Consider the following 14,668-nt stretch of genomic DNA (forward strand, 5'->3'; position numbering starts at 1 on the left):
TTCTTTATGTTATAAAATCTCTTTTAACCAGTAGATAATTATTCCTCCTTTTCCCCATGCCTACCAAACAACATTAAGAAAAGCAATGTATTATAAACAAGGGAGTGATAACCTCCCCATATCTTTGAAAAATTGCTTTGGGGGAAAAAAAATAACTTTTCCCCCCATAGTTGTTTACAGCAGACCTATTGAAACAGTTCTATAAAAAGTTTAAGTAGTAAACTTTTAATTAAAATATAAAGTTGGTAGACATCTCTAAAGTATTTCACAGTGAAATGTCCAAGTGAATAGTGTGTGAATTGGGCTTGCTTATTACCCATGTGTTCAGCGTGTTCCTGGCAATCAGGATCGTCTTCTAATCTGGTTAAAATGCTGCTCTGTAGCTGGTAAATCCAGTCCTGCCACCTCAGTGGTGGGACAGGAACCCTTTCTAGAAAGGAGGATTGAGCTACTTTTCCTAATCTTAGAAAATTCTGTTTATTCATCTCTCCGATTTTAAGATGCCCCTGAACTTTTTACTCCAAGAAATTTAAATGAATGTAGTAAGGATTGCAAATATCATTTGCAGTGCTTGAAATTAAATAAAGGTAAGCCAGTACATTTTGGATCAGTCTGGATGATCTAAAATAAAAAATGGGCTCCCTCTGAATGGTTGAAGTAATGACAAAATGAATTTTGCTTTGTGTGTTTATCTCCGTGAGCTGGCCTGACTGGGGTTTTATCGCTGTAGCACTCTTGTGGTTTTGATGGCAACATTGAGTTTGCTTTCAGTGGGCAGGGTGAAGGGGTTCAGATGGGTGTAATGTTCTGCTATTAGCCATTTTTCTCTACGTGAGCTCATGAAATGGACTTTTTTTTCCTGATAATATAGGAAAAAAGAGAAACCCAGATGAATAGATTTACTGTCTTGACATTTCTACCAGTGTATGTTTATGCCCGAATATTAGAATATGCTTTTAAATATTCAATTGCAACTGGATATGGAATCAGATCCTAGAAATCTTGCCCAGGGAGATGACTAGTATTATTGCTGAACATTTTGTGCCATCTGTGTTCCTGACCTGGTTAATACCCAGTGAAGCTATAAAGGTGCAGCAAGCACATTGGAAGGTTTTTCTCCCTTTTCAAATATGAGGGTTTTTTTATTTTTAAGATTTTTTATTTTTTATTTCTCACCTCCCCACCCCCTCCCCCCATTGTCTGCTCTCTCTGTCCATTCACTGTGTGTTCTTCTTGTCTGCTTGTATTCTTGTCAGTGGCACCAGGACTCTGTGTCTCTTTTTGTTGCGTCATCTTGCTGCATCAGCTCTCCGTGTGTGCGGTGCCACTCCTGGGCAGGCTGTACTTTTTTTGCACGGGGCGGCTCTCCTTGCAGGGCACACTCCTTGCACATGGGGCTCCCCTACATAGAGGACACCCCTGCGTGGCACAGCACTCCTTGTGTGTGTCAGCACTGCGGTGGGCCAGCTCACCACAGGGTTGAAAGGCCCTGGGTTTGAACCCTGGACCTCCCATGTGGTAGGCAGATGCCCTATCAGTTGAGCCAAAACTGCTTCCCTCAAATATCAGTTTTTATTCAGTTAACGAAAGCACTCCAGAATAATACAGCTTTGAACACAAAGTAGACTCTTAATATCCTAATATCTTAATATCTTAATTAATATCTTAATTAAACAGTAGAGATTATAGGACAAGGTTTGTAAAAAAAGAGAGAGCAAATATAGTACAGTTATTTTTGTGATGCATATGTTGTCCCTGTATAAGGAACAGGCTTTCCTTCCATAGGAGGATCTGCCCATTTAGCTTCCAGGCCCTAGTTGAACAAAGCACTCCAGTTGACCAGACCATCGCATTTGCCGGCACAGTCTTAGGAGGAGGAGCCAGCTTGTGTGAGAGAGGATCCTTGTGGTCATTGTTATTAACTAAAATGCTTCTCAGCATGTTTAGCCGTCGAACTATTATATTTGCAGTGCTCTACTGTTAGCTGTGATGTGCAACAATAAGCAGATCCTCGGTTATCAGGAAAAGATTAAAAGCAAGAAAATAGGCTCACAGATTTTTGGGAAGATATTTTGTACTTTGGATCAGGTTTGGTCCTGAGCTAGTGGATTGGGGTTGATATTCGATGGCAGCCCTCCAAATTGTGGGCTACCATTTACTCCTCCTGCACCACCCTCAATTTTCTTTTGTCCCCATCAATTTTATTTGCTGTAATTCCCAGCAGGAAAAAGAATGTGGATAGCAAGAATTTGCAGTGGCAAATTCCAGTCTGTATCAACAATGATAGACTAGGTTGTGCTGCAGAAATATATAGCAGTGAATTAGCCCACAAAGGGACTAGCTCATGATGCATGTACAGCATGTGTTGAAGGGAGAGCAGTATTGGTTGTCATCACCGAGGGACCACAGACCATGACGCCTCCCTCCCAACATGTGCTCCCATCATCACTGCAGGCTTGGGAAGGAGCAAGGCAAATCACCTGCTGCTCTTAAAGACCATTTCATTGGCTGAAGCAAGTCACATGACCATGCCTAACTTCAGATCAGAGACTTGAGTTTCTTCGTTGCCCAGAAGGAGATGTGGAATATTTGACAGCAGCCCTAACTCTACCCTTTCACCTACCTCAGTGACTTTGAGACTTTGGGACAATCAAAAACCCTTCCTCTTTAAAAAGCTAGGCAGTAGGACCCCCAGGCAGCTACCAGGCTACCTAGCCATAGCCTTGACCCGGGAGAAAGCCCTGAGAAGGTAGCTTGCCTGACCTCTCACCATTACGCATCAGTATACTTTTTATCGTACTTCCTGGGCCTGGCCAACAGAAACCCTGAGGAAATAAAATTGAGAGCCACCTCAGGGATGTTTGGTGAATCCTGGACAAGATGATGTCTTATGCTGCTTGCAGTGAAATTCTGTTTGAGTTTTTCCCTCAAAGTAGCTTTTAGCAAATGTTTCTCCTATCCCAGCCCTAGAAGTGAAGAGTGAAATGTGTTAACAGAAATTCAGTATTGGCCAGAAGAATATAGGTGCTGTGCTAGCAATAAGAACAACTTACCTTTATTATACTATTGCAGGTGGTTATCAGAATAGAAGTTTCCAGGGTTAAAAAGCTTTGAGGCAGGAAGTGTGTCTTAGTTTGCAAAAGGCTGCCAAGACAATATACCAGAAATGGGTTGGCTTTTAAAGTGGGGATTTACTAATTTACAAGCTCACAATTCTGAGGCTGTGAAAGTATCCAAATTAAGGCATCAACAGGAGATGCTTTCTCTCCAGGCTGCAGCTGTGGGTGATCAGGCATGCGGTGGCACCTGCTGGCCTCGGCTTTCTCTGGTCTCCTCTCTCCCAGGTTCCATTAAACTTGAGCTGCTTGCCCTCTTGACTTTCTCTCTCAACTTCTGTGGGTTCCCCTCTGTCTGTTTACAAAGGACTCCAGTGAGAGGATTATATTAGTCAGCCAAAGGGGTGCTGATTTGATGCAAGGTACCAGAACTGTGTTGGCTTTTATAAAGGATATTTATTTGGGGTAAAAGCTTACAGTTATAAGGCCCTAAAGAGTCCAACTCAAGATACTATAAGAGGTACTTTGTCACTAAAGTTATTTGCCACGTGTTGAAGCAAGATGGTTGCCAACCTCCACAAGGGTTCAGCTTTCCTCTTCCTCTTAAGGCTCCATGGACCCAGCTTTTTCCTATCTCAGCTGTAAACTGGAGGGCTTGTTTCTTTCCGTGACTTCTCAGCTGCTCAGGGCTCGCTGGTCTGCCTCTTCAGCTGTAAATGATCAAGCAGATGGAATGGCTCAGCTCTCCCCAGGGAGCGAGGATGAAAACTGACAAAGTTCTCTTTCCTTCCATGTGTCCTCTTGAGTGAGTGTCCATTTATATAGCAGGGATTTAAACTGAGTTATACCCTACTGATGTGGTTGAATCAAAGCCCTCATCTTAATTTAATCAAGAAAACGTAGAACCTTTGAATTTAATATGATCAAAGGATATCACACCCAAAGAACAGGCCAGTTTGCAAACATAATGAATATATATATGTTTTGGGATTCATAAATATCAGACTGCTGTAAGTATTAAGACCGACCCTGGGTCACCCAATCTAATCAAAGGCCTTTAATGAAAGTAATTTAATTAAAAAGTTCCCACCTACAATAGGTTTACACACATAGGAAATGGATTAAGTCTAAGGGCACAGTCTTTTGGGATCCACCCAGCTTCAAATTGTCACAAGGTGCTTTTGTCAGTGATGGGTGAAGGGAGAATTTTATGAACAGAAGTGCTACTAGTTTCCAACAGTATCTCCATCATGTGTCGCAGTATCCAGTCTTATGATCAGCCTGATTTAACATCATGTTTTCAGTAATGGTGAGGTTTGTGAGGTACTTAAGTTTTGCTTTGAAAACTTATAAATTATATTGTTCAACTACACGCTGGATATTTTGTGTAACTGTACATGTACTTATACATATTGCTGGGAGGACATCATCAGGAATCACGCCATTAAACCTATAGATGTTGTGATGGGTGCTGCTGTATGGATGGGTCCCACACTGGTTTTTCTAAGCACAGGTGAAGGTGTGGCAGCTCCGGGGCTTCTCTTGTGTGGGTGCTCAGGGGGCACTCTCATGCTTGTTCTTGCCACTCTCCACACATGCTCACCCACACACACTAATATGTTTCAGGGATGAGAACTATATGTTTTCTATTCTGAGCAAATGCTCTAAGTAAGGGATTTCTCAATGGATCACGGCTAGAGAGGAGGGCTAGATGGTTACCACAGTCTTAGTTTGCCAGGACTGCTGTGACAAATACCACAGATAATTTGTCTCACCATTTTGGAGGCCAGAAGTCCAAAATGAAGGTGTCGGCCAGATCATGTTTTATCTGAAATCCGTCGTGTTCTGTCAGTAGCTTACCAACAGTCTGTAACTCAGTCTCTCCCTCCATCCCTTGGCCTTCTGTCTCCTTCTGTCTCTTATTCCTACTGTTACTATGTCCACGTTTCCTCTGCTCATAAGGACACCAGTCATACTGGATTAAGGCTCACCCTGATTCAATTTGGCCTCATCTTAGTAGCATATTTGAAGGTCTTATTAACAAATGAGTTCACATCCACAGGACACGCAAGATACATTTTTTGCCAAATGCAGTGTGGAGTTACTATGGTCTCTAAGCCCCAGTGTTGGGGTGTCTGCTCATCAGATGAATCAGAGATGGCACCCTAAGGACGAGTGGTAAAGTGGTTTATGTCCCCAATGACCTGACCCATTCTAGGAGCCACTGAAGCTAACTCACCAACGAGATGATGTATAAGTATATTTTGAAGAGTTCAGAATTTCATATAAATCATATGTGTCCTTGTCAGCCTTTTCTCAGTCTATGTGTGGTGTGAAATATAAATTTTCATAGTAGTGGGATTCCTATTCAAGACCAAACCTGGGCTATAATGGCATCTTGCTTTTTGGTAAGGATTTGTATTTATTTCCATATCTGTTTTACTGGGTCTTTTAAAAAAGGCAAGTAGCCTCTGATTATGTTTGCATAACCATCATAACTGGAGTTTTTATCAAAGTTGCTTAATTCTGGTCTATCTTGTGGATTAAAAAAACTATCCTGAAAGTGTATGCTGCCTAAGCAGTTGTTGAGCTGCCTTAGTTGATTTAATTGACTAAGTACTTTAGACTTCTTTATAATCTTGAAAGAAGTGAATATATAGCAAGAATACATTTTTGCAAAATTTTACTATCAAGAGGTGAAATAGATGGAAAACATGGGCTCATATTTTGCTAGAGTGATAAGAACAGAAATTGAGATCCTTAGAACAGAGGACTGTAGGCAAATATAATTATCCTGCTTTTGAAACTTAATTGCAAGCCATCTCTAATATTGCAGAAATGGACTTAAAGATTCAGTTTGAAATTTGAAATGGCAAAATATAGCTGTAAGAATCAGTGAGCCATTTCCTTGTAATTTGGGATCATCTTTTATAGTTCCTTTTGATAGCTAAAATGAAAATTGATCTGTCAAACTGGTTCTGTGGCTAGGTGGTTCTCAACACAAAAGCTCAGCATAAGGACGTGATGTGCTCTCTTATCTCCCCACTGACCTAATCAAGGAATCATGACACAGTCACTTAGAGTCAGGAAAAGTGAAAAAGAAAATTTAATTTAGGGATCCTGAAATCTGTTTGCTTTGAGAAATAAGGGACTCGTTGTTCTTTTATTGTTGCAGCATTTCCTCAAGATATTATGGTGGTGTTTGAAATTATATTTAAAGCGTCCGCACATATTTATTTTTTTGAGCAACCTCTGGCTGCCACCAGGCAGGTGTGTCCAATACTGCTCCTACAAAATCAAGGAAACAAGGGAAGAAATTCGGACTGTTGTCCCCTGCATCACCTTATCAGTATGTACCAAGGGTTGGTGGACTATTTTCTAATCTAGATGGTTACTAGGTTTTCATCAACTTGGGTTTCCATTTTATCTTGTTTGCTCCCATTCTATAACCAACCAATAGAGCCATTTCTCTGTTTGTAGGTTGCCATTTCCAGGTAGCGCTATGCATCGTCCCTGGTGAAGTATTTTACTGCTTTGATAATGAAAATGCAACGATATTAGAGCCTCAGGCTCCATAAGTGTTCTTATTTCTAGTCTGCATGCTTGTTCTGAAGGTTTTCTTTCTGTCTAAAATATCACTTCACTTTTATTTTGTTCAGGAATTCTCTAAATTGTCCTGGATAGCAGTGTAGTGAGGAAAGCAAAATATAAAACTTGGGCCATTGTTTGGACCCACAGGATTCTTGCTTTGAGTGGATTGCTGCATTTTTCATGTAGAAGTCATTAACAATGTAATACTAGATTAAATAAGTACTTTTAAACATCTTTCTATGTGTCTGGCTCTGCTAATGTCTATGGCAGGGAATTGAAGTTGAAGAAATGGCCTCTGCATTCAGGAAATACACATGCTGTTTCATGCTGTTTGAAAAGATATGACTAGCATGCCAAATGTTAGAAGGTTTGTCTTCCTTATTGGAAATGGTATCAAAATTAAGGCTATATATGGGTATACGTCTGTGGTTCAAAACATGTTAGGATGAATCCTGTAAATTTTTTGTCTTAGTGATGAGAGTGGATATTACTCTCAGGTCTAGTCTCAACCTTCTTGCTTAAAATTGAGGTGGGTCGGTTTGTGTACACAATTAAATATTACATGCCCACCAAATGCTCTTGTAGCCTTTGGGATTGCAGAGGTAAAGGGACAAGGTCCCTACCTTTGAGGTACTCAGGAGTGTGCTTCTGGTTTGGCGGGGTTCCTCAAATGGATAACCTCCATTTGGAAGTTTTCATGATTTGAGGGACATGTATGATGGCCAGTAGAGAGATTCCCAGCAGGCCAAGCATGGACTTGATTTAGAGGGGCAGTCATTGAAATAACTGACGTATATACCATCACCCTGCGGTAATTTGACCGTACTACTTATAACCCTTTTATTTGCAGAATTGCAATTGCAGAGTAACATTTACACAAGAAGAGTTTAGTGTGCTGATGATAATATTTAATTGGGAAACTAGGAGAACTATTTTTAAACTTCTTTCTTTTTTTTTTTTTTTGGACTCTTGTAGTTTTAAACAATGTTCACATTGTTTGTCCTATTCCAATACCAAGTTGCTTAACAAAGGTCTATATGATCAATAAGGCTGCTCTCAACCCAGCCTGAAATTACAGTCTCTCTTATTTCTGTTTGCCCACGGCCAAAGAATTGAGACAACTGCATGTTTGTAATGGAGAACAAAGTGTCGGTCAGGAATCGCATTTAAAATATGGAGCTGAAATAAGGGCATGTAAAATAAATCCACAAAAAGAGAAACATGCCATGTCCCCCCTGGTATGTTCTTGTTGCCTGTGCAGACCATGGCATCCTAGAGAGACAACAAGGTGCAGCCAACAAAGTGGCACACTGCCCTTGCAATCCTGAGTTCCCTTCTACCCATAAGATGTTTAAGTCCTGACTTTATATAGCGGTTTCCAAACAACCGTTATCTGCTTTTCCTGTTCTCAGGCTAACTGAACATTTTCTTATATAGAAATAGGTTTCCAATATGAAGTCTTGAAGAGATTTTGCAGTGCATATTTCTCCTTGCTTTCTTATACATCATATGTTCTGCCAAATAGAAAACATCCAGCTTGATGGACAACTGAATTGTGTTGGGGTTTTAATTGAGGTCAGTGTCCTTTTCTAAGCAGTGTGTGTGTGCAGTATGCATGTGCCATGGGTATTTTGCTTGGTGTGGGACTAGGAGTAAGGAATGGCAGAGCTCATTTGCTCTTTCTAACACACAGTGCTCTTTCTTTCTAGAACCATTAAAGAAAATAAACAGGAAGACAGAGGTAGTAATAATCAGGTGCTTAGTTCATACTCCAGATTATTGTTGCCGTGCATGATCTTGATCATTATAAGGAAATAAGCTTTAGAATCCGATGACAGTGGAACTTGGCTAATTCATGCCTGACTAATTTGCCTACCCAGAAGTTCTCACTGAAAACTTGCTACTGTTCTAGTAACTTTCAGAAAAATAATTTAGAAGTGAGCTGTGGAAAAGGCTCGTGTTACTTATTTTTTCAGGATCACTATATGAAAAATGTAATCATATACCTTAATGTATTATAAGCACATAGAAGAGAACAGAAATATATCTACCAAACTATGTCTACCAAACCAGAGAGAAATAATCCACTGGAAGGGCTGGGTTCTGTTTTCTTTCTACTTTTTACTTATGCACCCAATAGAAAAGTGAGTAATTGTTACTAGTCCCCAGCTTTAAGTAAACCTACCGTTAGATTTCATGTTGTAAGATAAAAATGTAAATGGAATGAACTGTGGAAAGAATTACTAGAAAATTCATGCAAAGCTTTAAACCAGATGTGAGGTGAGCTCCAACATGATTTAGTCATAACTTTGTGACAGAATCTTGTTCTGTAGGAAAAGGAAGAAAAGTGAGTGATTTAACTCTGTGCTTTTGTGTGTAGTCCTTTGTTCTGCTATTCGCAGAATGAGAGCAAACCTTTGATTAAGTTCGACTTTATTCCAACGCCCTATATTAAAAAGTTCCTAAATATGGCAGATGCTGACCAAATATGTACTGAAAAATAACCAGCAGTGCCATGAGAGATTTTCTTCTATCCAGGTTCTAGTGAAAAATGTGTTTTTGATCCTTGAACATTCATTCTGTAACTTTCTTGGCAGTACAGATAGATATTACAAACTCGCTTCCAAACAATTAAAAAGTTTGTAACCCCCACCACAATGAGAAAATAGAAGTATTGGATAAACAAGGTATTCTTTTGCAGATATGTTATAAACTCATTATAGATTCAGCTTAATTCCTTATACCACACACCCGGAGGCATAAATGTAAGCATATGAAAATAAGAGAAGGCGCAGAATTAGATAAAGTATGGTTAAATGTGAAGTATTTTATATTCTTTTTTGAGAAGTTAAACCGTTCTCCTCTAATGCCACTAAGCTGGTCTGCACGTTCATTTGACTAAATCTGCTGTATGAATGAATGACTGAATGACCACTTTAATACAATGACGACAAGAGTGTGAGATCAGTTGTGAATGTTTTCACAAGCAAAGTTGATAGTAGTAATTTGGTAGTTGTTTACCCACTGATTTATTTTGTATATAAATTAGCTCTGTCTCAAGATTTTTGTTCTAACCACTTCATTCTCAGTTGCATTTCAGAAGGCTTTTTGAGCCAGAGGGCAGGTTGGAGAAAGTCGAGTTAGCTTTATGCCTCAGGGAATTGCCACGAACCCCAGGTGCACCCTTGGGGCCTATGGCCAATGAGAACATGGGGTGTGTCTTGATGGGGGCAATGCAGTTGAAAACCAGTGTGCCAAAGAATTCCATTAATTGACCTCTTAATATTTTGCCTGCTGGAATCCACTTTTTAAAACCTTTGCAAAATAAGGTTCCGAACAAATTGCATTTTGCACATAGCCTGCAAAGAGCAGGCCTCTCTAAGTGTAAGATGAGTCAGCCCAAAGGCCCACCCTCCAGCTGCAGCAGCTGCTGCTGGTGAGCTATCGACCTGAGCAAGGGAACCCCTTAGTAATTAGGAGAAGGAAGCTTCCACTTGACACCTTGTCACCACCAAGTATTTACTGAGTGCCTTCTGTGTCCAGGGCAGAAGAACACCTTCTGTGGGTTGTATATATTTTAGGGTTACTAGAGTTGCAAATTTCCTTGAAATCCTAATTGTGAATATCTATGCAGCTCTTCACACTTTTACAAATTCTGCCTTCACTATGCTCACAAATTGGCATTGTACCTCCAACATCATATACCATTAATGCTCATGCTTTCTTTAGCGAAATTAATTGAATTGACCTTCAAGAACGTCACTCCTTATCCATCAAGTTCCTATGTAACAATTTAATTTGTTACATTATAGTACTATTTGTACTATAAAAACAAAAATATCCCAAACTACCACTATCCAGTGATTTTATTATAAATTAATATCATTATTATAAACCCATAGATTGGCATTATACCTTGGATGCTTAGGGCCTATTACGTATGTGGTAGGATCTATTACGTGCATGGCACAAAGCAGGCACTAAATAAATATTTATCAAATGAATGAACGAACAAAGGAAGGAAGGAAGAAACCAAAATGTGACTAACTGACCAACCATTTCCATTATAATTTAGTAGGCAGGAAGTACAATGACAAGATTTCTTTCACTAATCCTATTAGCACAAAGTATTTGTTGTAAAAATAGATCCAAATTCATTGTTTGACTAGACTCTGCAAATGCAAGATGAAATAGATTATACTTCCACTTATCTGTATTTCATCTGCTATTGCTGATGAAATTTCATTCTTGGCAAATGTGAAATAATTACCAGCATGACAGCTTGGAACTGGTTTCAAATGTATATAAACAACAGCGGCCAGGTTCAGAACTGGTCAAACCATCTAAAAATAGATAGGTATTCCCTTATCTTGTCTCATATGAAAATAGTATTTATAGGAAGTAACGTTTTTAGAAATGATTTGTGAGAAAAGAATCCCTGCAATGTCTTTTACAATTTAGAGTAAGAAAATACATTGTCCTACTGTGACATTGAAGCAAAAGATGAGTACTGCTGAAATGTGCACCAAAATTATAGTCGGTTTCTCTTTGATGAAAAAAAAACACAACTATTTCTATGAACATTTAACTTTCTGTCTCACAGAGAAGTTTCCTCTGCTCACACAATAGTCACTCTATTTTTCTGCTGGAAACCCACTGGCAGTTATCGGTGAGAGAGAGAGAGAATACGATACCCCGAAGTCATAGTGACTTGACACACCAAAAATTGATTTCTCATTCATGCTACCCACCAAAGCAGGTCAGCAGGCATTTCAGTCCACATGGTCACCAGAGACCCAGACCCACCGAAGGTCCCATGGGAGCTTTTCACAGCTTCGACACAGAGGTGACACATGTCACTTCTTACCACCATGCATTGGTCGAGACTGGTCTTAGGGCCCTGCAGACTGCGGGGGACCTAGAGAATAGAGACCTCGCTGAGCCTAGGAAGACATGAGAACTGGACATTGGTGGGAACCAGTCATGCCTTCCATAAGAGGCAAAGGCCAGTCTTTTTACTCAAATTAGAGAAGTAGTTTGTAAGCTCCTAGTATTCTTTGAGGAGATTCTGCAAAGCAAATATTTTCAGCTATATTTTTATATTTAAATCATCCAGCGAGAGTATGGTGTGATGAATCCAATACCACAGGTTCAGCTTTCAATGGGCTAAATTAATGTGTCTAATTCCATGTCAGCTGATTCTCTTCGGAGCCCTGGGAATGACTGAAGCTGACTGAGCGTCACTGCCTGACTTAGCACCCAACAGGTGAAGTTCTGTGGATGGTACAGTCTTTGCCTGGGAGAGACAGCCCCTGATTTTTAGGTTTCATATTTTCCAATCAGCTAATATGATGCATCAGGTTTTAAAACTGAAGCATAGTTGGGTGAAACTGTCAAGGCAGACATTTCACCACTAAATTTCAATTGTTCATTGAAACTGGAGTTGTCAGGAATTTTTTCATGGATACAGTAAACCAGTAGCTGGCCGTGGCCAAGAGAAAATGTATTCAAATTTCCCCTCCTCCCACACCTCCTCCTGCTGCCAAATACAAGCACTCTTCTGCTGATTTAGGAAGATGCAACCCAAATTAGCATCTCTTACTGGGATGTTGTCAGTTTAAGAAGCGTGATTACACGTAGTGGCCAATAATTACCTATGATCCTTGAGTGGGAAAAGTTACTATAAAGATCAGGGGCCCTTAGGAAGGAGAGTCATTTCACATCTCTGAAGCAGGCCAGAGTGAGAACTTGAACTCAGAGCTACTGGGTGTCTTCCAGTGCTGGCAAGATGGACAGGTGGGTACGAGTAGCTCAGCTGCAAAACCACACAGAAGACTAAACACTGAACAGTATTCTTTCTGGGTTCCAGTCGGCTGCCACGGCGTCTCAGTGAGCTGACCTTGAGTGATTTCCCTGAAACTCAGCACCCATTCCCTCTGCTGCCTCTGTGGCCTCCCTCTTCTCTCCAGGGCGTGTCCAGATGCCTCTAGGCATTTCCCCCTCCTGCTCCCAAGGGCTTTCCCACAGCGGAGGGGTCTGCTCCCTCTTCCCTGGGGACCTCTTTCTGCACCTCTATACCCCGCCCCCTGGTCCTGCAGGGCTGACTCTGCAGCCCAGGCCTCCTTCCCCTCCAGTGGGCCCCTGGCCCCCTACATGGCCACCCTCACCCAAGTCCTCCTCTCCTCCGCTCTCCCTTAGCACTTTATTTTTACCTCGTTTGTGGCTCATATTACTCCCTTGGATTTATAAGTATTTATAGATATTTCTATATATGTCTCCTTTAACATCCTTCTCTCAATGAGGTTAAAGATGATTTTATGTATGTTACTTCCCTCTATTGTCTAGTATAATGCTTTATATGTAAAGTCTCATTAAGTGCTTGTTGGATAAGTAAATTTAAGCATTATTCCATAGTGTACAAATAAGTGTAAACCTCCTTAATGTTAATATTCTTTGAATGTTTACATTCTGTACAATATATTTAGTAAATTGAACTACCTGTTTACAAATAGAATTCAATTTGAAAGGTGAGATCTGTTGATCCATAGAATATTTGTCTAAAAAACCCCACAGGAATTGACCACCATGTAATTTCTTGCTCTCTTTTATAAGTTTAGCTTACTGGGATCCCGAAATGTACTAACCTATCTTTGGGATAAGATATACTTAAAGTAACATTTCACCCCTCAAATAATTTTCCTGGGTTTTATCATATCCAACTGATGACGTCCAGGAATTTGAGAACAGTGGTTCAAAGAAACTTGTCAAACAAGACAAGTAAATTGTGCTTGACCAGAGCAGCACTGGTTGATTACCTGGTATGTGCCATGCATGGATTTGTTTTCCAAATGGGGGGTAATTGCTTGCTTGGACTTTTCATTAACTGAAAAGTGTGTCTTAATAAAAACTATCTTATGAAGCTGAGAGGAGAAATGACTTGGATTCTTGGCAAAGTCAGTCAACATCAGTGCACCAGTTTAGCTGGTTTTTAACACAAATTATCTTTTAAAATAGTAATAAATCCTCCTTTGAAATAGGAATAAGATGTCAACTGTTACATATGGGGTAATTACGGTGTGCTTCTATGTCATTAGAAGGCAAAGTAATTTTAATAGCCTACATTGTATACAGTCAGGTTCTTCCTAAGAATACCTCGGCCATGTGCCATGATCAATAATAGTAAATGCTTTTTATTTATGCTCTTATTTAAAGTTTCCATTAACAAACCCTAGTCTTTATAAAGCATCTTATTGTCTCTGATTCATATATCTTCTGGTACAAAATAACGGGCTCTCATGATTTGTTTATTTTATAAGATCTCCTGTTTACTCTAAGTAAGAAAACATTATCATCAGTGACACAAACTCTCATTTTTGTTCTGTGTTTTTAATACCGACAGTCTACCTTAGCACGTAGTCGGAAGCCTGAAAATGAATCAATGTCATGGAAAGACGCACTGCACTTTCTGCTTGCTTCTCTCTCCCCCAAGTAAACTAAAGGGTTCCCCTTCTCACCACCTTCTGCCAATATTTTCTTGCTTAATTTAGATAACCATGATAAATGAGAAGACTTTTGTAATCCACAGTGGGATTTCTTAGCAAGGCTAAGTGGGGTTAGCTCTGATTAATTTTGTTGTCCAAGTTTTTTAGAATATGTAGCATCTGAAGGGGAAAACACTTTCACTGAATGGCTTGGAAGTCAGTATCTTATTTTTTAATCCAGCAGCTGTTCACACAGATTTCTTAGAAAGCAGCTAAATAAAAATATGGCAGTTCTGAAATGAACAGAAAATGTTGCTCTTCCAAAAAGTAGCATATGATTTCCATGCTACAACTACTTAGTTTTTTTTAACATCCTCTTATGCATACAGTTAAGCTGCCGGACCAGGTTCCTTTTTCCTTTGGCTTTTTGAGATCATAGGCAGAAGCAATTGAAGTGATTTCACACCGTGTATTTGTCTTTTTAACTAATGATCATCCATCCTTATTTAGACTGTATTAAAATAACAATAAAACCACAGC

At 39.8% G+C, this 14,668-nt stretch overlaps 1 protein-coding gene across 15 annotated transcripts in view; it reads left to right on the forward strand.

Annotated features, from left to right (window-relative positions):
• NEDD4L (NEDD4 like E3 ubiquitin protein ligase) overlaps positions 1-14,668 on the forward strand; it is a 334,138-nt gene that overhangs the window by 222,967 nt on the left and 96,503 nt on the right. Inside the window, exon 6 of one of the 15 annotated variants that reach the window (XM_071208576.1) lies at positions 8,085-8,222. The exons of the other annotated variants lie outside the window; for them this stretch is intronic. Within the exon in view, the coding sequence (XP_071064677.1) occupies positions 8,157-8,222 (66 nt within the window). The 5' untranslated portion in view covers positions 8,085-8,156. The remainder of the gene's footprint in view (positions 1-8,084; positions 8,223-14,668) is intronic. 15 annotated transcript variants of the gene reach the window in all.

Source organism: Dasypus novemcinctus, chromosome 16, assembly GCF_030445035.2.
Source record: "Dasypus novemcinctus isolate mDasNov1 chromosome 16, mDasNov1.1.hap2, whole genome shotgun sequence".
Taxonomy (NCBI): domain Eukaryota; kingdom Metazoa; phylum Chordata; class Mammalia; order Cingulata; family Dasypodidae; genus Dasypus; species Dasypus novemcinctus.